Below are 21,710 nucleotides of genomic sequence, written 5' to 3' on the forward strand. Positions count from 1 at the left end.
TAAAATATTAGTTATCTACTGCAAATCTGTGTGCCTATCTATCCTCCCAGGCTGTGAGGCAACCACAGCCTAATGCTAGGCAGCTACTCGCTTGCAAAATGTTCACCCATGCATCTAACCGCTTCGCAAATAGGCACTTTGTCCAAACCGAATGTATGTTTTCTCTCTGTGTGTGTACCGCGATCACACTGCTTAGTTGAGAGCCCTCCTAACCGCAGGCTTCGTTCAGTGCGGTTTAATACCCAAACAGTCGTATCCCGCTATTTCCACTGGCTCCAACCGTTGCCCGTATTCGCAGAAAACAGCTTGAACAATAGCTTGGAGCTAATTCTGTACAGAATGTCGGAGTGCAGGAAAACCTTCCATAGATTTTTTTCATATTTTGATCCAAATAAACCTTAATACGCGCGGCAGGATTCAGCGAACCTTTGCACCGCATGCGGACACCGACAGTGTCCATTAGGCCACGTATTGCGGCCTTCGCGTAGAGAGCGTTCTAGGGATGGTATGCTTCTGCCCCTTTGCGTTCAAGCTGCTGTACGCTTAGTAGAATGCTTCTTGGGGGGCTCCATCAACCACTACATTTGTTTGATCCTGCCCAGTCTCTGCAAAAAGGATCATCACGCCAGAGGCCAAAGCACAGCAAACAGTTTACGGAAATGTCATCTCTGGTGGCTACTATGGCTGAGTGATACGCTTTACTTGAATTAATGACCGCTCCGGAGCTACATATTAGGGGAGTTAGCAGCGGTTGAGTATTGAGCCCACCTCCCCAGAAAGACTGTTCTGCCTCTTGCACCAGGTCACTTTGCTTATGCTTTTCACGTTGCCCTGACTTCATGAATTCTTCGTTCTTATCACTATCGGTAGAAAGCAGACGCTTCTTCTCCGGGGTTTGCTGATTCTTATTCTGGCTACTGAGCAGACGGTGCACATGAGCAGACATTTATACTCATCAAAGCCAAATGCGTGGCTGCCGACTCTCCAAAGTAACGTACAGAACTAGCACGTGAACAATGATGCTACACAGATCAATTCACCTCAATCTGCGAGCTCTATTTACAAATTAGCCTCCCCCTTGTGATGTGTAGCTGGGTTCTCTCAGCCGGTGGGGTGGCTAGCGTTGCAGCCATGTGCTGACACCTACCGTTTATACAGGAAATATCCCGAGATGGCTAGAATGGGAATAAGCACGCCAATGCCTATACCTAGGGCGGCTCCTAAGACGTTTTTGCCTGAAGACACAAGCAAAGAGCCCAGCAACCACGCTCCGCGAAGCTCTATAGCAAATGCTACCCAGGGCTAACGCTGCTGGCCCTGTGACATGAAGTGGTCCTGGGGAATACAGGTCCGCTGTTAGGCTGGAATGAGCAGAGAACCATGTTTGGCGATGGCGTACAGGTGCATTCATTGCTTCCTCCAACCCATTCTCCATTTTCACATTTCCATGGGATGACTTCCCCATTTCCGCACGAGCAGTAGACCGAAAGCTCCCATCCTTCAGAAGCAGCGGTGCAAGGGGGAAGCTCTGCGGTTTCAGGATCGATTGATCCGAGAGAAGTGAAAGAAAGCTGGCCATTGGCCTTCGTAAAGCAGTTGGGGACTGCGTCATACAGCTCGCAGTAGCCGTCGGAGTACCAGTTGGCGTAGTTGATACCCACACCGCGGCTGCGTGGCTGATCCGCTGAGGGTGATCCCACGGGCCAAGTAGTGACTACCCCTGACTGGTATTCTTCTCTGACACCCTGAGTGTCTGGTCCTTGCGTGTACTTGGTAGGATTGTCGGAAGGCGAAGCTATGAAGACGGCCTTCCCGCACTCAGATGGTTCACTGACTTTCTTTCTCAGTCGTGGAATGATGCGCGCGCAGGAACTGCCATTCCAAACTCCAAAGTGCGCACCATTGATGGGCTTCTCAGGACATGCAGTTGCGTGGTCTGTTCGGACATAGGGGGAGTTGTAGGACACAGCACTGCTGCTTTTTTCTGGATGGAAGCAGTACCAAGTCAGCTGAGGGGATTCATCTCCAGCGGTGCAATAGGTCCCATTGCCTTCCAGGAGCTGCATTGCCACGGCAAGAAGGGTGCATGTCTGTTTGTCTTCTTGCCACACGAAGGGATAGCGGTATTTGTCATCTAGATTGTTGCTTGAGTTTGAAGCAAAAGTCACCCAGGACCACCAAGCACAGAGACCGTGGTTATCGACAACACTCTCTAGCATCTTAGTGGCAAGTTCGTTTGGAGTGTTCTTTGCACGCTGCCGTTCGGCCATACTCTGCAGCTCCTCCAGCGTCAACGGGCTAATGTTGGTTGGGGTCGTTTCCCACATAGCAAAGCCACCCCCTAAGGGCGTGGTGTCCTGCTGACTACCTTTCGTTGGAACGCGCTCCAAATAGTCACGGGGCCAGATATTTTTATCAGTTGTCGGTTGCAGCAGATTAATCACCTTCCCCATCACTGGACAGCGACCGGCTGGCTCCCTGTACCACTTATTGTTCACGGTTTTCGAGTTGCCCAAATCTACATACACGCCGCTGCCTGCGAAATTGTGGTGCAGAACGCATATCAAACTGTCGAGGGGTCACGCGGGCTCGTGGGGATACTTCAACGAATGCTCTAGGGATCGTATGGAACCGCTTGCCACCAACTACCTCGGTTGCACCTACGTTGCATTGTACCTTATCAAACAGGCAAAGAAAATCTAGCTCACCGTGAGCATAAGGAATGTTAAATTTCTGCATAGAGTCGCCCCAGGGGTTTTCTTCGGCCTGAACTGCGATAGAGCCAGCGACGTAGAGAGCTGCCATCGCAGTGAGACGCATCCGCTGGTAGCCAGAGGCTTCCCGTGTGTAACCCATCTTCTCGCACTGCCAGGTCCCCGGTTTGTTGGCTGTTTGTTCGTGAAGCCTTGGGTAATGATGCGGTGGAGCAGCGAGGCGATGGCGGTCTCAAGCCGCGAGGCAGAGTGAGTTGCTGGGCAGCGTAGGCTAGACGAAGAAATGAGATGCTAAAGCGAATTTGAGGGAAAGGAAAAAAGCAGGTGGTTCTAATGTTCGTCGATGGAAGACCGACGTGGCCGTGGGGGCACACCCGAGTGAGTTGTGATGCCGCTACTGACTTCCCCAGGGCTGTTGTTGGGATTCCAGGGCCTACTGCTAACGAATTTCACTCTGCGTAAGAGTCGAAACTCCAGATTCGGTGTTCCATGCTTAAGGTGAAACCAAAGGGGGCGGCACAACTTGGACCGTGGAGGGTGAAGCTGCTGCGCGCGTGGAGCATCGGGGTCAAACCCGACAGCCGAGAGGACGCAGCTTCGTGCCTCGTGACAGGACCAGAATTCGCGTAAAAGCTGCTCAAACTCGTGCAACAGTACAGGATCCTCAGAATAATGCTTAAGTTGAATTTAAAAGAGCGTGGTTTTGCCTAAAAGCTTTCATTGAAAGAGACCACTGGAGAACTGTCGGCCCAGATCCACAGCCGTTCCCCAACCTAGTGTGGTCAGCCCGCTGCGCCTGGCAGTGGTGTACTCAATTTCTCTGTCCCTGCCCCTATAACATGAACGAGCCCCCAAAACCTTTTAACACATTCTAGTGCACTGAGAAGACCATACATAATACAGATGCAAAGCGCATCTGGTAGTGCACAGCCACGCTGATGGCTTGGTGCACGGAGATGTACTATTCCGTCGAACACCGGGTCCTCCGTTATTGCACGCACAGACGCTGTCAAACGTCGTGCTTCCTGAGTGGTGGTCAGTTAGTGAGAGAAATATGCCATGCAAAGGCATGCACGGCAAGTCGGTGCTCCATGGTTGAAGCTCTCTTAACCGTTTAGGTAATGTGTCCATTCTCTCTTCTTGCAAGTGGATTTCCTCTAAAGTGTACCCTCTTGAGGTGGCCTCAACAGCTATACAAAGGAGTATCATTCACAATCTTCCGTCCATAGATGTGATACTATCCCCGTAGCTACTAGAACCTCAGAAGAGTAATCGAGACTCGGTCTCTATGGCTAGCCGCTATTGGGCCTTCTACTGCTGGAGCACATGGAGGACATCTATGCAACCCCAGTGCAAGGGATCGCATATCCTACTACCGACGAGCTATTTTTGAAGGTTTTGACACTATTTCTGGTCAAAGGACCGTACTTTTATTCGTATTGCCGCACACTTTACACCGAACTAAAAAGCTTGGCTACGGATAGCACCTTTCTATAGAGGTGTTCGGTGCCAATCCCGGGCAGTTTCTCGTGAGATCCTGGATACTTTTAGCTTGTAGAGGCATGTCTAGCGATATTTGAGCCGCGGCACGTCGGAATCGCTGCTTGGTGACTGTGCAAGGGTCGGTATTCCTTAATTTCCTTGGGGTCACATGCCAATCAGGCAGGCAACGATTGTTTCCAACGACAAGCATATGCGGGACTAGCTTTTTGCGGAAAACCAGCGTCTATTTATTTGACTTGAAACACACTGCAAAGCACTTTGGATGTGTGACACCATCAATATCAGCTCTCGTTTCCGTAGCACTTTGCCCACATGGCTTCACTGCTAATCCAGACAAAGGAGGTGATCTAGTCTTTTGGTTAACCTGGAATACATTTGTTCGCTGAGATACGTCCACTGCTTTCCGCGTGTCTCCTCTGTCTCCGCGCTGTAGACCTTGAGCTCCTCAGGCGGGAGGTAGCACTCTCCTTTCTCTGCCTTGTGACAGTGCAGGTGCAGGATGGCTCTACGGGCTTGAAGAGGAGTTTCACAGTCTGAGGTCCAGAAACCGAGAGCCCCACAATCTGTCAACAGCGAAATTTAATCAACGGTATCCGCACTGTCCCCCTTTTCAAGACTACTTCACCCGTCACCAATTCACATTTTTGCCTTCAAACAGCACTTTAGGATTTCAAAACGTCGCAAAAGAGCATGTTGTGAGGATATCCCGAGAAGGAACACTGTTAAAGCTTATGCTCATTTCTTTGGAAGCGAATCCTCGTCTCCACAGTTTTCAGACGGTCAGGCTACGCAGGTTTCGCAGATCACATTACCTAAAATGCAGCTACCGCAAATAAGCAAATGCATTCACTGAAAATTCATACCTTTGACAAAGGCGTCAAGAGCAACCTCTGACTCCGTCTTGGCTTTACCGTCAATCAAAGGGTTCTTTGCTCGGATGAAATGTGCGACTAGCCGTACTGTACTGGAGATTTGGTTGTACTGGGGATGTAACAGGCGTTTTTCACCGGCGAAAGAAAGTGCTTGTATTATGACATCCAAACTTGAGACCTACGAGCCCATATAATGTAGCATTTGCTACAGTGTCTTTTTGCTTGGTGGTACCACGTCATTTCTCTCTGTCCTTCAGCCCTCGATAGAATAAGTCGCCAAGCCTTGGAAGGCGGCAAAATAATGGCACGAGAGGGCTTTGCAGCAGCTCCAGAGTGCGCCAAATAATGATTTCGTCATTCTCATAGGCGTTACTAGCCATCTACGCTTGTGATCGTTTTCCCCACCTCTATGTACGTCTGAGCATCCTTTAGCTGGTCACGAAGTTCAGCGATACCCTCTTCAGCCATCAGTGGGTTATCAGGGTACCCGTGAGCCCTTGCTTGCTGCATGCACCGTTCACGTGCAGCCTGGGCTATGCTGGCAAGGGTTCTTGGGGGATGGCCTAGCCTCTGGACAGGAGTAAGCTTCGAAGGCAGCTGAGCACGGGATGCGTAACCGGAAGGGTAGAGCAAGAAGAGCCCCAAAGCGTCTTCATTTGCGAAGCAAAAAGTTTGATCTCCGTATTTAATGAGCAGACGCCGGTCTCCTTGTACAAGGTTCCCGCAATTAACTGCACACAATGTGCTGTCCGGTGTAAAATTTCTTTGCCTTTCCTGCTGAAGCCTACAGCTGACGGGCCTGCGGTAGATGTTATTTACCAGGCTTAATGACGCATTAGGGGCACGTTCAAGGCCTGTGCTTCATTGAAGGTATTTACCGGAGCATATGTGAGCCTTTGCGTGCCGAGCGGCAAAGGAGCTCTCATCTTACCCAGAGTGACAGGGCAATAGCCTCTCAGTTCCAGTGCAGCGAGGGCGTTGCTGTCCTCTACTTCGTCGGGCCTGAGTCGGCGTGGAAGCAAATCCGGAAGGCGTTGCTGCAGGTAATCCCCAGGCTTGCAAATAAAGTGCTGCAGCAGACCATATATTTTTAGAACACGTCCTTCGGTCGATTGCTCCCACCTGCAACAATCTTGCTACAGTCAACGGTCTACGCATAAATGTCTGCTGCTTTTAATGACAGGAGAAGCAATATGACGGTTATGTGTCACTGCGACTCGCCTGCTGCCAAAATAATGACGCACCTCTTGATGTACCTCGGAACAACAAAAGTACCGCGTGGCCCTGAACTCAACCTGGAACTGCGGAGTATCTCTGCAATTTCTCAGTGCGTTCTACGGATCCGCGCACACCTCAAAAAAGTGATACAGCACTTCAGGAGTAGCCAATAGCCAAGCACTCTGTGTTCGTGGCTCGGAAGTACTATGTGCACCGTCTATCACCCAAAACTAAGGATGCAAACAATGTTGACGGATGGGTAACTAGCTCTATACTTCCGCTCGGAGAAAAACAACAGATGCAGCAGGCACTGTTTTATAGATCTATGCCCTTAACCAGGAGCCTCAAGATTATAGTTGCCTCACATTGATAGTCCAGCAAACTGGACAGTACGTAGAAAGGAGACCTGTGCTGGCTTCAAGCACTTTGCTCTCAATTGGGCACCGAGCTGCCAGTCCTTGGGCCTTCAGGCGTTCGTAGCTGTGCCGCCGACGGAGCATTCCCTTTGCAGCGCAATGGAAGGCACACGTGGCAAGCACTTATCGCCGCTCGCTTCCGGCACAGCCCACGAAATGCGTTCTAGGAAACATTTGAGACTTTTCGAAGGCCTGTAGAGCGAGTCTAACCTCGATCTCTCGCTGTACGACATCAAATTGCATCCATGCGGATTTTCCAGCAGGAACAGTCCTGTGAGCATTCACCGGAAAGGCGCATTGCAGCACCTAAAAAGCCAGGATAGCCCATGAGGCGCTCGTGACGTCCATAGTGAAGCTCATCAATGCTAGCTGGCACCTGGTGCTCGGCGCGTGTGTTAATGTGCGGTTTAAGACGGCAAAGTCCTGTATTTCAGGAGCGCTCAGCCACCTTTATCCTTCAACTAGTTGAGCAACTGGTGTACACGCTCGCTTACACTATTCGAACACCGAGGGAGCGAAATTCTTCCACCTGTTGCTTCACTGCCTCTTCTTGACGCAGGCGCCTTTCGGCAGCTAGTTCTGGGTGCAAAATAATATCGCGATCGTCTCCATGGAGGTGAAATAGCCCTGCAGCACGCTTCAACAACTCGTAGCTTCTTTGCTACGCAGCGGCCCCCACTGCGGTTCTGCATCGCTTGCTTGATCTTTTGCAAACACCCTCAAAATAGTCCCTATTTTTGGTGTGCCAGGCAGCAAGACTTACGCGCAGTTGCTGCGCTGCACTTCGGCAACTGGGGACCACCGTCATGGGTTGCCCGGCCCTCCACAAGTGGATCGTCTTGTGTGGGTTCGAACACGAAGACAATATCAATTTGCTGCCGTATACCCTCGAGCGCTTCAGCTGGAGGGCTTACGCTTTTCTTTGGTGGGCAATCATGCTTCCCTCTATGTGGGGGAGACTCATGCATTCCTTGACAAGCCCCTGCGGAAGGAGAACTGGTAGATATTTCGCCAGCTCTGACACCTGTCAGACCTGAATATTGCACCTGAGGGTCAGAAGGGGCTGGTCCTGATTTGGTAAGCTGTGACAGGGTGAAAGGTTACTGAATACTCCTGAAGACGTCCCCATGTCTGTTCAGAAATTTGGAATTGGGTTACCTGCCCCTTTCGAGTCAGCCTCGTTGTAGTCTGTCCAATTCTCTTGAGACTGCGCAAGCTCCAAGGACGAGATTTCGTCCCCCAGTTCTTTATCGCATAGTGGATGGCTATCTCCTGTTGAGATCATCCTTTCTGTGAGGCTTGAAGCAGTTCCACGATCGTGCTCTCGGAGGTGTCTCCGCGCAAGACTTGTGAGTTTCCGTGAACCCGCTTGCAGCAGTTCCATCAGTTGACAAACCCTTACGCCCTCAGAACCCCGTCCATCAAGTAGAAAACCCCTTTGCCTGGCCGTTTGAGAGCGGAGACGAGCTGCCATGAGGCGGCATAAGCAGCATGCGGCTGCAGCCTTGCCTCTGAACATAAGAGAAACGAAGAGTAGGGACATGAGAAAGAAATGTGCTACTTTCTTGTCCCAGGCACTGCATAGAAGAGAATGCAACCGCTCCAACTTTGTAAAGGGCCTCTACCCATTGGCTTACTGCTGCAGATCTTCTACAATACGCCTTCCGAGGCTGGACAGAACAGAAGACGTTACCGTTTCCTGTATCAGCTGGGGTAGACTAACGTGAAGCGCTCCACACCACTCTGCAACTTCCCTTGCTACCTGTTAAAAATCTCTTGCACATATCTTGAAGGGCCGTTTCTCGCTGCTGTGGAGCTCTTACGCGAAACTGTGGCCGGAACGGGCAAACTCACTTCTAGCAAGGCTCCTATTGGTGTACTTTTGTCTATGACGGTTAATCGGCAAGAATATGGCAGTTGCATACAGGGCGCCCACTTGTTTTTCGGCTGACCTGGCTGCAATTGCTGTTTTGTGGGCCAAGGAAAACACATGCAGGGACGTATTGCCTTGGTGGTGGATTCGTGCCATTCAAGAATTTTGAGGGAATCTGGCAGAAGAGGCGACGACCTTGCTCGTTATCAGCGGGGAAGTAAATGCTGTCTCGAAGGAGGACAGGGTATTTTGCACAGTCTGTGAGTCTCTGAACGAGAGAAAAAGCGAGAGAACGACACTGAAACTAGAGAAACGGGTAGGCCATATTCTACCAGGCGCAGTGATGGCTCCAGAGAGTGACTAGGTCCTAGGTTATAGATCTGTGCCACCTGAGCGAACGGTTTTAGCGCACCATTGCATCAACATCCATCGGCGAGCAAATTTGGTACTTGGAGAGCCTTGCTACCCGAGCATGGAGGAGTTTCTGGTAGAAGGACTGCAGGCTCATTGCGGCACCGCACACACGGTCTGCTTCGTGTTTCTCGGGACTAAGGCGGTTTGGTCAGGATGCTACTTTCAAAAACTATTAAATCACTTTCACGCACTCGGCGTGAGAAGGCGATGCATCGAGCCACTTAACGCAGGAAAGGTCTTATCGCAGTGAAGCTGGGCAGGAGCCTCCACAAAAAAGCAAGCCAATCTTTGGACCATTTTCTTTGACCCAATGTATTGCAGTGCTTCTTACCTTGGGAAGTGGTATGCACTGAGAACTAAGGATAAGACTCTTTCTATGGTTCATGAATCGCTCCAAGAAATGCGTGACGGCAGCGAAAAGCGTGCCTTCGCAGAGCTCCGATCGAACAGTGAGAATGGGCACCCTCGCCATGGCGAAAGACTTTGCACTCTGCAAAAGGACTGCATCGCGCGCGGCTTTTTCTTCGAGAAACGCCTTGCGAGCTTTTGTTAATGATGACAAGACCGACGTGGGCCCTTCCTCTCCGTCGCCGAAATCAGATGCCTCGCTACCGCTGCTTTCATAAGCAAAAGGACCAGCGGAAAAAGCGTTCTCTCCATTTGTTTGGCTCTGCAGACTCAGATCAGCTTGAACCCACAGTTCGTTTCCTGCCAGTGTCGGTAGTGAAGTAGCTGCTGAAGCTCAATCGTGGATAGAACAGCTCGCGTCATGGTGCTATCGCAGACCTGTTTCCTTGTCGAATTCTGTCTTTGCTCCGCACTCTCAGCTTCACTACTGAATTTTTTGAGATCCAAGCAACGAGAAAGTGCTACTTCGTCTGTGCATCTGCATCGCCAAAATAAAAATTACTGCGGTGTTATGAGGAATCAAGGGCTCCAAAGAGCTACTACTACGGCTGCTTTTCAGGGTACATAAGTGATGGGTGGCACACAAGAATATGACAACGCAGTCTGGGAGTCTCCCTGCCTTGTCCATCACGTCGCCAATGTTTATTGAGGACTCGGTCTCATCTACACCTAGTGCTGCTCCTTCATGAGGAAATAGAGGATTTTCAGCGACGCCAGCTGATGAAACCCCACCCATATGGCAAAACTGATACGCACTACAGTGTGGCAGTGTCTTGCCAGTGACAGTGGCAGACCACAAGCCATAGGAGCCTGTGCTTCCTTAAGTGTTGGCGGCAGCGCCCTCCTCTCAATATGCCCTACACTTTCACAGTGTATATGAATATCCAGCACTGTGAGGGAAACCTGCTCCTTGTTGGGGTTCACAGTGTATGTGCTTAAACATCTGACCGTGTATGAAGGTAGGCCCTATTTCGGTGTGAAGGACACTTCTAAGGGCTTCCAGATATATTGTTTGCTGCGTTTCTTGCTGCATAGAAAGCCATGCTTGCTTTAATTCATCATCATCGGCATCAAACACATTGCTCCGAGTTAACGAAGATAGCTGCCTCAGGGCGTGTTCATTTTTATCGTCTGTGCGCTGGCCGTTTCCAAGTAGGCTTTCAGGGGCCTCCAGAGCTTTTTGTTTTGCCTGCCTCCAGCGCACCAACAGCTCTGATTTGAAAGCCTTAGAAAAAGCCGATGGCAAATCGAGGATAGGCACAGCGTACAGTTTGCTCAAGTGCACCAAGTGCTTCTCCACCTCCGAACCTGGCGATCCCAAGAACGCGATGCTGAAATGCCATCCCACAAGAAAGGAGTTTCCTTTGCACATGCCATTATCCAAGTAAGCGCGTTTCTCGCTTGTTCAAAAATTTTAGGAAGGAATAAGTAGCGATGTCAACTCACCGGGGGGGAGGCACCTCAACGTTGCCTGTTTCACATGTATCGTTACACTTGCCGAATAATGGCAGGTAACGCGGGGTGTCTGCAGCAAACCTGTACTTCTTTTCCTCGTCAAAAAAATTATACACCCGCTGCCGTACCTGCAGGCTGAGCTGGGGCTTCCCTGGTAGCAGCCAGCGCTCATCACGAAGTGCAACAGGGCAGTACTCCCCAAAGTCCCCTGCGCAGTGGGCGCACAAACAGTCCAAAACCGCGCACCTCCCTCCTCGCCTTGCTGTGCAGATGCATGCTAAGCTGACAAAATTCAGGAAGAAATTGATAGAATGGTCAAGCAATGACAACGCCATGTGCCACATGGGAAGATTAGGAACAGCGACCTGGTACAGAACTCACCGTAAAGTACCAGTGGCAGGGGCGGAAGGAATGGAAAACTCTTGGAAGCAGTTTCCCACTCCTCGCCTTCTGGAGGGTGCTCGAAAGAAGTTATTTGCTCTATACGAGAGTATATCTACATTCCAAACGCATCTGGATTTAAGGCCAAGCCTAAGGGCTTCAATATTTGGAAAGACGTTTGATCAAGGGAAGCTGCTTGACGCTAGCGTTTGCTCAAAATGCCAGGCCCACCTCTGCAAGGTATGGGGGATCAGTCACACACTCGGGTGGATCTGGTTTTAGTAAAAACGGGTCCACCAGCTGCCGGATTCGGCGATGCTTCAGCGAGTCTGAGAGTAATGCCTCAATTTTCCCTGAACTCCACCGCAGCACTAAAGGATTGGGCAATGGCCTTCATCACCACCCTGAAGTTTGCCCGCTATTCGTATGAGAGAATGCCATTACACCATAATCGCAGAGAGCGTCGAAATTCGCATATTTCTACCTTAATGCTTGCATGCCCTAGAACCTTGGTTTCTGACAGGGATCGCATACTTGGGCGCATATCGATATCAAGAACAAGGGCTTCATCAGCCTCCTTTTCTAACTCGTGCTCCGCAAGATTGACTTCTGGATGCTCCATGTCATCTTCAAAGGTGGTATCAAAGTTTGTGAAAGCATACTGGGTCGCCCCTGCGGTCTCCGCCTCTGCCACGTCTTGTGGGTTGTTCGTCAAATGAATTAGATGATCGAAGACAATGCCTAATCTAGCCATTTGCTCAAGAAATGTTTGCGTAGGAGGGAGGTGTACGAGCACACAGCCCTTTGTTAACTTCAGTAATGGCGGAGGAGCGGTAGGCGGGGGTGGAGGCACCTCCTTGATATATCCAGTACCCTCTGCAGAGGTATCAGCATCTGCCTTCTCTTCATTCATTTCGTCTGTCAGGTCAACTTCATCCTTTGCACTGGAGCTTGGTTGCCCGTAATGCTGCGCCAGCCACCACGGGTCACCCAAAGCAGTTTTCTGTCTGAAGCAATACCAGCTGTGCACTCTGTGGGTGAGAAGAATCAATTTCAAGAGCATGCTGCCTACAGTTGGCCTCTTGCATTGAGAGTGAAGGCACACAGAATTAGAGAGACGGCCTTCGTACAGATGCATTGACTTACTGATTCATATTCTTCCGTGTCGGCTCTATATTTGTCGATTGCATCGGCCCGTTTTAGATTTTCCTCCACACCAAGGAGGTGCACAATAAGCCTTGCTACCGTGTCGTCTCCTGCCACATGCGGAAGAGCAGCAAGAGATAGCTACGCATATCAGAGTCCCCTAAACAATATTCGAACATGAACACTTGATCTGTGCAACCGGGGCTCATTCATATGACTGTGTGTTCCTAGTACCTAAGGCTTGGCCTTCTTGCAGTTGTTGCACCTCATTTTCAGAAAGCGTAAAAAAGGTTTCCCTAGTACCGCTAGATTGGTGACTGAAAGGAGATTCTTCAGTCTCGGTGAACCCCCTTGGGGTTTGCTGCTCTCTGAAGCTATTGGCATGTCCCGAGGTAGAGGCTCCTGCACTCGAAAATGAGTGCTGCGAGCTATTTGCAGGACTTCGCGGGCCCTGTGTCGCTACTGTGCCTCCGTCAATGGGCTTGTCAGCATTTTGAAGTGCTTTCAGTGCTTCTAGGTCGGTAGCCAGCCTTTCATGGCTGTACTCTACGTGCATATGAATTGTTGCTTCTTGTTCTGCCAGGCATTGTTTTTCTAGTGGATTGGCGGGCACCTGCTCTTCACTCTCATGCTCCTGTTTTTGCAGAGGGTCCTGTCTTTCCTTTACAACCCGGCGATATCCCTCCTCCAATTCTTTGCTGACATCCACGGCAACAAATCCGTAAGTCTGACTAAGCATTTTTGCCTGCTTTGAAGCTCCAGCATAGGATGGTCCGAAGAGATATACGCATGTAGTTGGGGGAAGCGAAGGAGGGCTGCCAACGTATCGCTTAGGGTCACGCAGAAACTTTTCATATTTTTCTTCATCTGCCGTGAGAAAGAGCCTCCCAGAAAACTCCACCGCATAGCGCGTTTGTCCTTCAACTGCCTTACCCTCCTCCTGTAGGGTTACAGGGCAACAACGACCCCACGATGTCCACCGCCGCTGGAGTAACTGACTGAAGTCTGCCAGCGGTTCCGTAGAATGAAGTCCCTCCTGTTGGTCTTGTCCTTTTGAGTAATCATCAGTGTTTACCAAGTCTGAAAATGTGTTTTCAGATGCATTAGCATCTTTCAAGAGTACATTCTGTGAGCAGGCTTGCGAGTCGAGCTGAGGCTGCCCCCAAATGTCATCCACCATTGGACCTCTCTTGGAAGAGACTATCACCTTCGAACTTTTGACTGCGGTGGCGTCAGCTTCTGAAAGGCTCTCTGTGTCGATTTCGTCGGCATTCGTTGCGCTCTCGTTGGTAGAATTGATCACATCTGTATCCCCTTCCGGCACCTGACCACCTCTCAATTCATTTTCCTCGTTATCTTCATCACCTACTCGATCCTGAGATGAGTCGCTTCGCTCCAGAAGCTCACTTAAATTTTGAACATCTGCCGCACCTGGCACAGGGGAAGCAACTTCACCAATGAGGCGGACTTTTAAAAATTCCAAAGCGGCAGAGTCTCGAGGCCCCGCCATTATCACTTGCTGCTCCAGTGAAGCGGTGCCGTCTTGTCCATGGTCTAAATTACACGCATCAAAGACTATACAACAATTTAAATGCGTAGGTCAGACACCACTAGCCGATGAGAGAAAACTTTGCGGGATTTCTGTTAGAACTGAAGAAGGAAATTCGATGCGGCTGACCCTCTCCAAGTGGAAAGAAGACTACGCGCTCTGGGCCTAGCAGCTGCAACATATTTTGGAGCAGCAAAGAAGACGTCAACAATTCATATTCACTGCTGTCTGCTAACTCAGAGGCAGCCTGGCTTGGGTTGGACAATCCATCAAAATCGGGTGGCCATGTTTTTCTGAGCTCCTGCAGAGTTTACAATGTATTAGATAGATGATAAAAAATCAATGTTGGTGAGACATAGTGCATCGTCTGGCAGGATTTATTTGAAGCCATGTGCTTAAATAGTACGCGGCAAATGTGGATTCAGCCAAGAAATTCATTCACTAAGAGTGGCATGACCTTGAAGGTATCAACGCCAGGATAGTTGCCTAAGAGCGTTAAACTGGCCAAAAGCTTTGAGTGGCCGTACCTCTAATAGATCCTTCCTATCGCTGAAGTCCATACTTTCATCATTTTCAATATCCGCAGTGCCTTCTGCAAACAAGCATATAATCGAGCTCAACAGACTTAACAGGGGTTCTCACTGACTATTTGTTGGGGCTTTGCAAGCTCATCATGGCGGCTTCGCCCCCCAATTGTTGCGAAGTAGAGAAGTGTCTCCAAGACACCGGACAGTTATCTGACTATCCTCCTGACAGAGGCAGAAGCTCTACTGGAGAAGGACATGTTTGCTTGTCGCAAAGAACAGACACCCACAAGAGCTCCGCTCAACGTGGTTGTATCACAAAAGGCGAGGAAGCCCTTACCTACAGTGCCATCAGTTCGAAATTCGTCGGGCACAATGCCATTGCTTGTGTCCACCCTGTGACAGAGTACACATTTTCTAAAGCCGGATAGCACCTTTTAATGCACGCAAAATCAGCCGTGGTTCACACCACAAAATTGAGCTCCTAGTAGTGCGTGCAGAAAGGGCAAAGCGTTTAGTTAGTTTTTTAATAGCAGTGTGTTTGCGGCGCAGTAGTTTTTGATATCTTTGAGCAGTCAAGTGGCCTATAGCCTAATAACTGCTTGACTGACATCGAAGTGAAGGATTTGTCTCCTGGGTTTATATGCAGGAACACTGCACGTCCAGGAAAGGCATCGACCAGGGGATTTGGCTGTGGCTGCATGGGACCCTTGGCGGCGGCTTTCATCACACTGTCAGCTTCTGCATCCCAGTCGCAGGAGCTAGAGGAGCAAGCACCGGAGCCACCATATTCAGTCAGCAACGCCAGGTGGTCGGAACGTTCATCAGAGCCGGCTCCCCCATTGGTTTCATTTACAATAGAGCCGGCATGGAGGGGCCAGCTGCGTGCATTGATCTTATCTGACGAATTATTTGCACCTGAAGCCAATGTTCCAGCATAATCAGGAGCAGTGGAAGTATCGTGGGAGTCAGTTTTATCGTCAGCTTAGCCGGTGCGGGAATATTTTCCTGAGCAGTTCAAGCCGTTTGCGATAGTCTCGTGTTCTCATGTTTTCTGCCTTCTGGCGGTAGGACAGCATAAAATTTTTCCAGTCTAAGCACTGAACAGCCGCTCTTGCATACCTGCATTGTGCACTTGTTTGCTACTTCGGGGCGGAAACTCAGCGGCTTCCACGTAGGGCTCTGCATCTGCACTAAGCGGGTTCTCTACGTGTCTTGCCACGTCCGCAGTAGTTTCCTTTGGTTGTGCAATCTTGCTCTTATCTGTCCCAGCACCAGGGAAGTTCTCAGTACTGGCATCCTGCATGTCACAGTTTCTGTTAAGTATTCCGCCAGCCTGCTCTCTCTCCTTGTGGCCTTTCGCATTGACTGGGACTGCAGAATGCTCTGCAGGTAGGTGCTCCAAGTCCAAACAGCATTCGCTGAGTTTGTCCTCAATACGCCCTTTCTCCACAATCCGTGCTTCCTTTGGCACCAGCGGCGGATATCGCGTGTCAGAATCTGTATGCTGCCTATCATCTATTGAGCCATCGACAGCTGCACCACAAGCACTTAGCCACGCAGGCAGGCTAGCGCAGTGTAACTGGATCGACCCTCAAAAACTTAGGGATTGTCTAGCAGCATAAACGATGCGTTTGTCGTAGTCTGTGTAAGCCTTTACCATGTTCCATTCCATTGACTTGGATATTATCTAGACTCGAGACTTCTATGCTAGTACCCCCAGCTATTTGCAAAGGCCCAGAATCCGAGGATATCCCAAGAGAAGAGACGATTCCTTCCGCTGTTTCACTGACAGAATGTTGAGTCTCGCTGCCAGGTTTGGCTTTATTCGATTCAACGGATGAATCTTGAGAGAACACTCCGTTTGGTGGTGCTGTGAAATTTCTTTGGCTAGGCCGACTCTGATGTGCAGCAGGATGCACATCACCTGTGAGGCACCCTTTTCGCTGTTCACAAATGTGAGCGTGACGCAAGAGCAACGCTGGCCAGTTGAGCCGCCGCCGCCCACTCAAGTCTCTGAGATGTCTTAAAAAAAAGTTGATATCCTGAGAAGTCCAGTAAACATGACATCTTCTGTGATACCCTTCCAACAGTGTACTAAACTACGACAGGCTGCTAGCGTGTAACTTAGAATGGCTCTTCCAACTTCTTGCACAACCCCAAAACGCCTTGAATAACGCCATTATCATGATGGCCTTCTTGTGAGCTGTAAAGGGGTGAGACCAATTGCTGCATTTCTTGGTCCAGCATGTTTGGCGAGATGTGTGTCACTCTTTAGCACTGTATATTAAGCGGCATGTTTCGTCGTTTTCTTTACCTGCTCGAATCCAGAAGGCAGCTCCAAGACATACCCAGCAGTGCGCGAACGCTTGCTCGCCATAAACTCCAAAGTAAGCAGAAGGGCCTCCAATATGGGCACTCGTGCTCCTCGCTGCAACATGCGTGTTAAGCTGCGCAGTACAGAAAAAACATTGGACAGCTCAAGTAAAACCGACGGCCACATTGCTAAGAATTAGGGCTTTGCAGTGCCATCTTCAGTGCTAAGCAGTGCCGAACATGGGGTGTGTGCCCGGGGCAAAGGAAAGCTCACCGCCTGGCCAAAGGCGTGAGTAAAGAACGACTGATCTTGCAGAGCGCCGAGAGTAGATATTCTGCCTGAAGCCACTCCAGCCCTAGGTTCGTCGCCAGCTTGTAAGCCATGCGGCTCGTCTCTATCAGCGTACAGGGCGCATGCACCTGGACAAGCTAGGGCATGTTGGTCTGCCTCTTCCCCAAAACCATCAACACGTCCACCTCATTTGACGTCAGCACTGCATCTGTCGGACCGGCTCAAGCAGGGAACGTAACTACAGGGACAATTCCATGTGAAAAGTGCAGATTTCCCAGCAGCAACTTACCCGGGGTGTTTGGGCCTATAAGGAGGATAGCCTGTTTGGGCTCATACGCAAAAGCCAGCTCTTCCTGCTCCACTGCGGGCTTGTATTCCAGTGTTGTCTCGGGCTGAAGGTAATCTTTTGGCCATGGATCTTTAACCAAGCCCTCACTGCTTACAAGTTCTGCAGATCCATTCGTGGGACAGGCCTGTGCAGAGGGCTGTGAGTCACCGTCGGGCATCCGCATATTTTCAGCAAGCGTCACCAGCCAAGCAGAGCACCTTGTTCTGCATAGTGAGCTTCATCTGCTACAGGGAAAAGCTAACCATTATTTTCAAACTCCATTTGAACGGGACCCTGTGCTTCCCCGCAGCTTGGCACCTTCGAACTCTGGGGCGCTGAAGCTGGGAAAACAACAACGACAAAAGTACTGGATGCACGCATCGGTGGGAACTAACTAAAAACAGTATTAGAAACAGACGCCGGCCTTATATGCTGCCATTTTGGATTTGAATACATGTGGTTTGTCCTCTGAGAGTTGGGCAAACGATAATTGACCTAGCTTCCACGTAGGAATCCTATCTCATGTTTATTTCGCATACCCTTCGTCCTTGATTCTAGAGGGCCACGTAAAAAAGAAAAACCTTTTGTTTTAGGTTGGGGGCAAGCAACGACGCCGCCGACTCCGTTTATCAGTATAGATCTTCGAAATGTCTTGTTCTGGATTTTCTGAAGTGAGTCGTCAAAGGAACTGTGAAAGATACGAGCCCTGGAGAGTCCTCCGTGTCGCAGTGGCCGCGAACGATGGTTGGCATCGGCCTTCCGCAACTGAACAGACGTTGCGTCTTCTGTCACTATCGGTGACTTCTCCACCAATGTTCCCTCTCCTGTGGCAGCGCCTGGAGGCTCTTGTACCGTGGTGCTTTCAGCACTAATATGTATATCCTTCTGGATACGAGCTTCATGATTAATTTCCGAGTCTGAATCCACATCTAGTGTCTTGTCGCGTTGCTCATGTGGCTGTGAGTGAGACCCTGGTTCTTGCTCTACCTCCGGCTCTGCTTCTGCCTTAAGCACGGATTCCTGCTTAGACTGTAGTTCAGAAACTGTTTCACGCTCCAGTCCTGAATCTACAGAGGCAGCTAGTTGAGGCGGTTTCGTTTCCTCACTGGATGTAAGCATCTTTTTAATTTCGTCAATAGAGATCTCTTTTCCGCTGAACGATCTGAGATCTTGGAACAACACGGATTGACTGTCCTCTACGTGATAGGTCATCATGCTCTCTTCGGAATTTAACACCTTTCCATGCTCATCTAGCGGCGTCTGCTGCTGCTGTGGCTGCTCCTGCTTCGTTAGCTGCTCTTCCACTAGCAGCTGCGGTACTCCCGAGAGTAGGACAAGCCTCTTTACACCTTCCATTTGTACTGGCAATCCAATTGAGTTGAACTTTCTAAGTTCTTCTTGCGAAACCCCAGAAATTCGTAGGGGCAAGTCACTTTTGCTATTGTAGTATGCAAAATGTTGGCGAATGCGAGGCGACTGCAGTAGTGGGGGAGACGATGGCTCAGCAGTAACTAACTCCTTTGTTTCTTGCAGGCTCTCTTCCTGATGGCGGGCTGACGCGTGGTTTGCATGGGAACTAGACGAGGCAATGCAGTTATTGGGCTGCTGCTGTTTTGCTTGGATAACTGCTTTCAGAGCTATAGAAAAGACGCTCGCCAGGAATGCCCGCGCTGCGGCGCCGATGGGCGCGATATTTGCCGGGTCCGCCCACTCAGTACATAGAGGTTCGCTAGCAGAGGATTCCACACACCTGTACGATACTTCTTCCTTCAACTCAATGCTCTCAAGGTCTTCCTCACCGTTAATATGTGCGACTACCAGTGCCTCGAGTGCCTTGTGCTCCGCCTTGCTCCATTCGGCTATGCATGTACCATCGGCAGCCGAACCAACAACAAGCTTTACTTGCTGAATGTCATCTTGCTCATGGTCTTGGTTTTCTGGCTTCTGTACTCTCATTTCACAAAATCACATCCTGCTGGCCTTTTCTTACTGCACCCTTGAGCATATATGTTTTTCCAGCTTTGGGAACAGGCAGAACAATAGAGCAGGAATAACGTACCGTTACGCCCTTGTTAAGGACCTTAACCACTATCTTTGGCACTAACTTGGGTTCTTTGGCACCATCTCGTTGGCCATTCCTTTTAACGGTGATACGGCGGAAGAGCCTTCGTAGGAAGTCAGCATATGCATGGCCCTCTATCCCTGGCGTCCAGATATCAGCCAGCTCGAAAAATGATTCAAAGAATGCCTCACGAGAAAGGGCGTCTTCCCCCTTCGAATCGTGTTGCCATTCGGTCTCTATCAAGTCCACCACTTGACGACCCCTTAGCTCAGGAACTAGAACCAGGCACAGTCTAAGGAGAACCTGGGAACCCAAGCCAGAAATATTCGCGATTTCAGATGGACAGCCAAAGCTTGGCTCAGACTTTACCTTTGAGCAATCAAGCCGTTACAACTAATCGCTTTTGAGCATACATAATACGAGACAAAAGCTCTGCAGCATCCTACACGGAGGCACTAGGGTGAAGCGTCCCAGGAAAGCATGGTGACTGCTACCACTGCGGGAATACAAGTGCTACCGGTGAGGAGTGCATGCAACTTGGGACTCTTCTCTTACCCGAGTGTATTCCGCCTGAGGAACACGATTTTGATCATCCTTAGAAAAAAGGCTCCAAGTGTCCTCTAAGGCTGATACGACTTCGGGGTGGGTTTTGAGTGCTTGTCGCTCTGCTTGCTTTTCAGCAGTCTCGAATAATTCATTAGCTATGTGTCAGATGGCACAGGCACTACCCAAGAAAAACAAAATATGCCCACTGAGCATTACAGCATACTGCAAAGTGGTTGCCTCACGGGTATCACGTCCTATTGACTGGTGTACGCTTATTTTGTATCCCTGAATCCTACAACTAGAGTACTTAGGCTCTGTTTACTGCACAACGAGAAGTCTTATCTTTGTAGAGCGGTGGATTCCTGCTCACCTTGCAGGTAATATGGTGGATCACACGTACGTGTCTCCCATTCGAACAGGTCCTCTGCTAGCGGGGTCGACAGATCCACTATCTGTTTTCTAGATGACTCAAGTTCTTCCGACTCGGTGGGGGAGTGCATGAACCCTTGCGGTCCCCCGGGAAGAGGATGGATGTAGCGCTGATTGGCAGTTGGAGAAAATAGCATGGAACTTTGGACTAGTCCTCTGGTGTTACTGGATTTATTTTCTTCAGCCTCTTCTGGAGAGGTGCCAGATCCGGCAGTCTCCTGTGAGACATCCACGTCTCGCTCTTTTCGGACAATCATGGGGGCGTTGGTACTCCTGAGAAATTAATTCTTTCATCGATCTTCTCTATGCACGGCAATGGCAGCAAGCCAGCTCAGCCATGAAACCAGTGGTCCAGCTAACTCCTCAGCATTTGTTGGCCTGAAAAGCCAGTGAAGTAAGCTGAGCAGACATATCTTGCTTAATTAATACAGAGCGTAGGTAGTCCAGCCTGGCTTTCTCTTATCTGCCAAGAAGACCCCTAACACTTTACAGGTGACCCAGTAGGTGACAAATAAGGACGGGGCAGAGCATTGCCTGCATCAATCTTCTCTTACGGAGAGTCCGACCCATGTAGAAAGATACAAAGATATATTTTATTTACAAGAGGCATTCCTTTGTGTAGCGAATCCTGTATGGAACGGGGTGGCTGGAGGTTTTCTAAGCGTACACCAAAACACGCGTGCATCTGGCTGCTGTTCATGCTACTGCAGTTCGCAGGCTAGGTAAAACGCTTGCTCTGAGGCATTTGGATGAGTAAAATCGAAAGCTATCTGGAAAGAGGAAGTGTCTGTCGTAATTGCTCCGTGGCCAATTGGTTACTATTTAGGCTTGAGAAGACGATGTAAGGTCGTGTCGGCTTCCAGATATTCCCCACGAATGATTCTAATCGATACATTTAATAGTTGATGAGATCATTTAGAATTATCTCATGAATCAGAGCGCATACAGATGACGCAGAGATATTGTTTTTTTCACTTTTTATGGGGCTGCCTCCCCATGCACCCGCATGCCTAGTTAGAGTTATCTAACCCCTGCATATGTTCAATCTTCAAGAATGTATGCAATCAACATTGATTTCTTGATATATAGCTGCAGTCAGCGCTGCTACTGCACAGCTAACGACAAGATTAACAAGCGCGTGCCGATGCTGTCATGGTGGCCTCCCCTGTGAGCACCGCACTAACTTGCCTGCGAAACACGTCGTTTTTAGTGAATAAAGTTCGGATCCTTAGAGATTATTAGGTTTCTTATGCATCCTAAGAGA

At 49.8% G+C, this 21,710-nt stretch overlaps 1 protein-coding gene across 1 annotated transcript; it reads right to left on the bottom strand.

The window, feature by feature from the left end:
* Nucleotides 1-571: 571 nt before the first annotated feature.
* LOC34618805 lies at nucleotides 572-20,703 on the bottom strand. Its single transcript, XM_026335092.1, is given in 39 exon segments — nucleotides 572-914; nucleotides 1,148-1,235; nucleotides 1,400-2,536; nucleotides 2,709-2,905; nucleotides 4,582-4,750; nucleotides 5,081-5,348; nucleotides 5,495-5,820; nucleotides 6,021-6,159; nucleotides 6,673-6,810; nucleotides 6,934-6,994; nucleotides 7,218-7,350; nucleotides 7,487-7,792; nucleotides 7,882-8,234; nucleotides 8,361-8,485; nucleotides 9,009-9,092; nucleotides 9,420-9,742; nucleotides 9,884-10,233; nucleotides 10,288-10,818; nucleotides 10,865-11,081; nucleotides 11,255-11,369; nucleotides 11,486-11,607; nucleotides 11,789-12,335; nucleotides 12,401-12,541; nucleotides 12,666-13,954; nucleotides 14,079-14,250; nucleotides 14,477-14,541; nucleotides 14,721-14,869; nucleotides 15,019-15,457; nucleotides 15,596-16,066; nucleotides 16,134-16,518; nucleotides 16,791-16,923; nucleotides 17,064-17,124; nucleotides 17,299-17,301; nucleotides 17,371-17,566; nucleotides 17,834-17,904; nucleotides 17,949-19,353; nucleotides 19,469-19,774; nucleotides 20,027-20,172; nucleotides 20,388-20,703. Coding segments are annotated over 39 exon segments (11,820 nt in total).
* Between the last annotated feature and the right edge of the window lie 1,007 nt (nucleotides 20,704-21,710).

Source organism: Cyclospora cayetanensis, unplaced genomic scaffold, assembly GCF_002999335.1.
Source record: "Cyclospora cayetanensis isolate NF1_C8 unplaced genomic scaffold, CcayRef3 CcayRef3_contig_111, whole genome shotgun sequence".
NCBI classification, from domain to species: domain Eukaryota; phylum Apicomplexa; class Conoidasida; order Eucoccidiorida; family Eimeriidae; genus Cyclospora; species Cyclospora cayetanensis.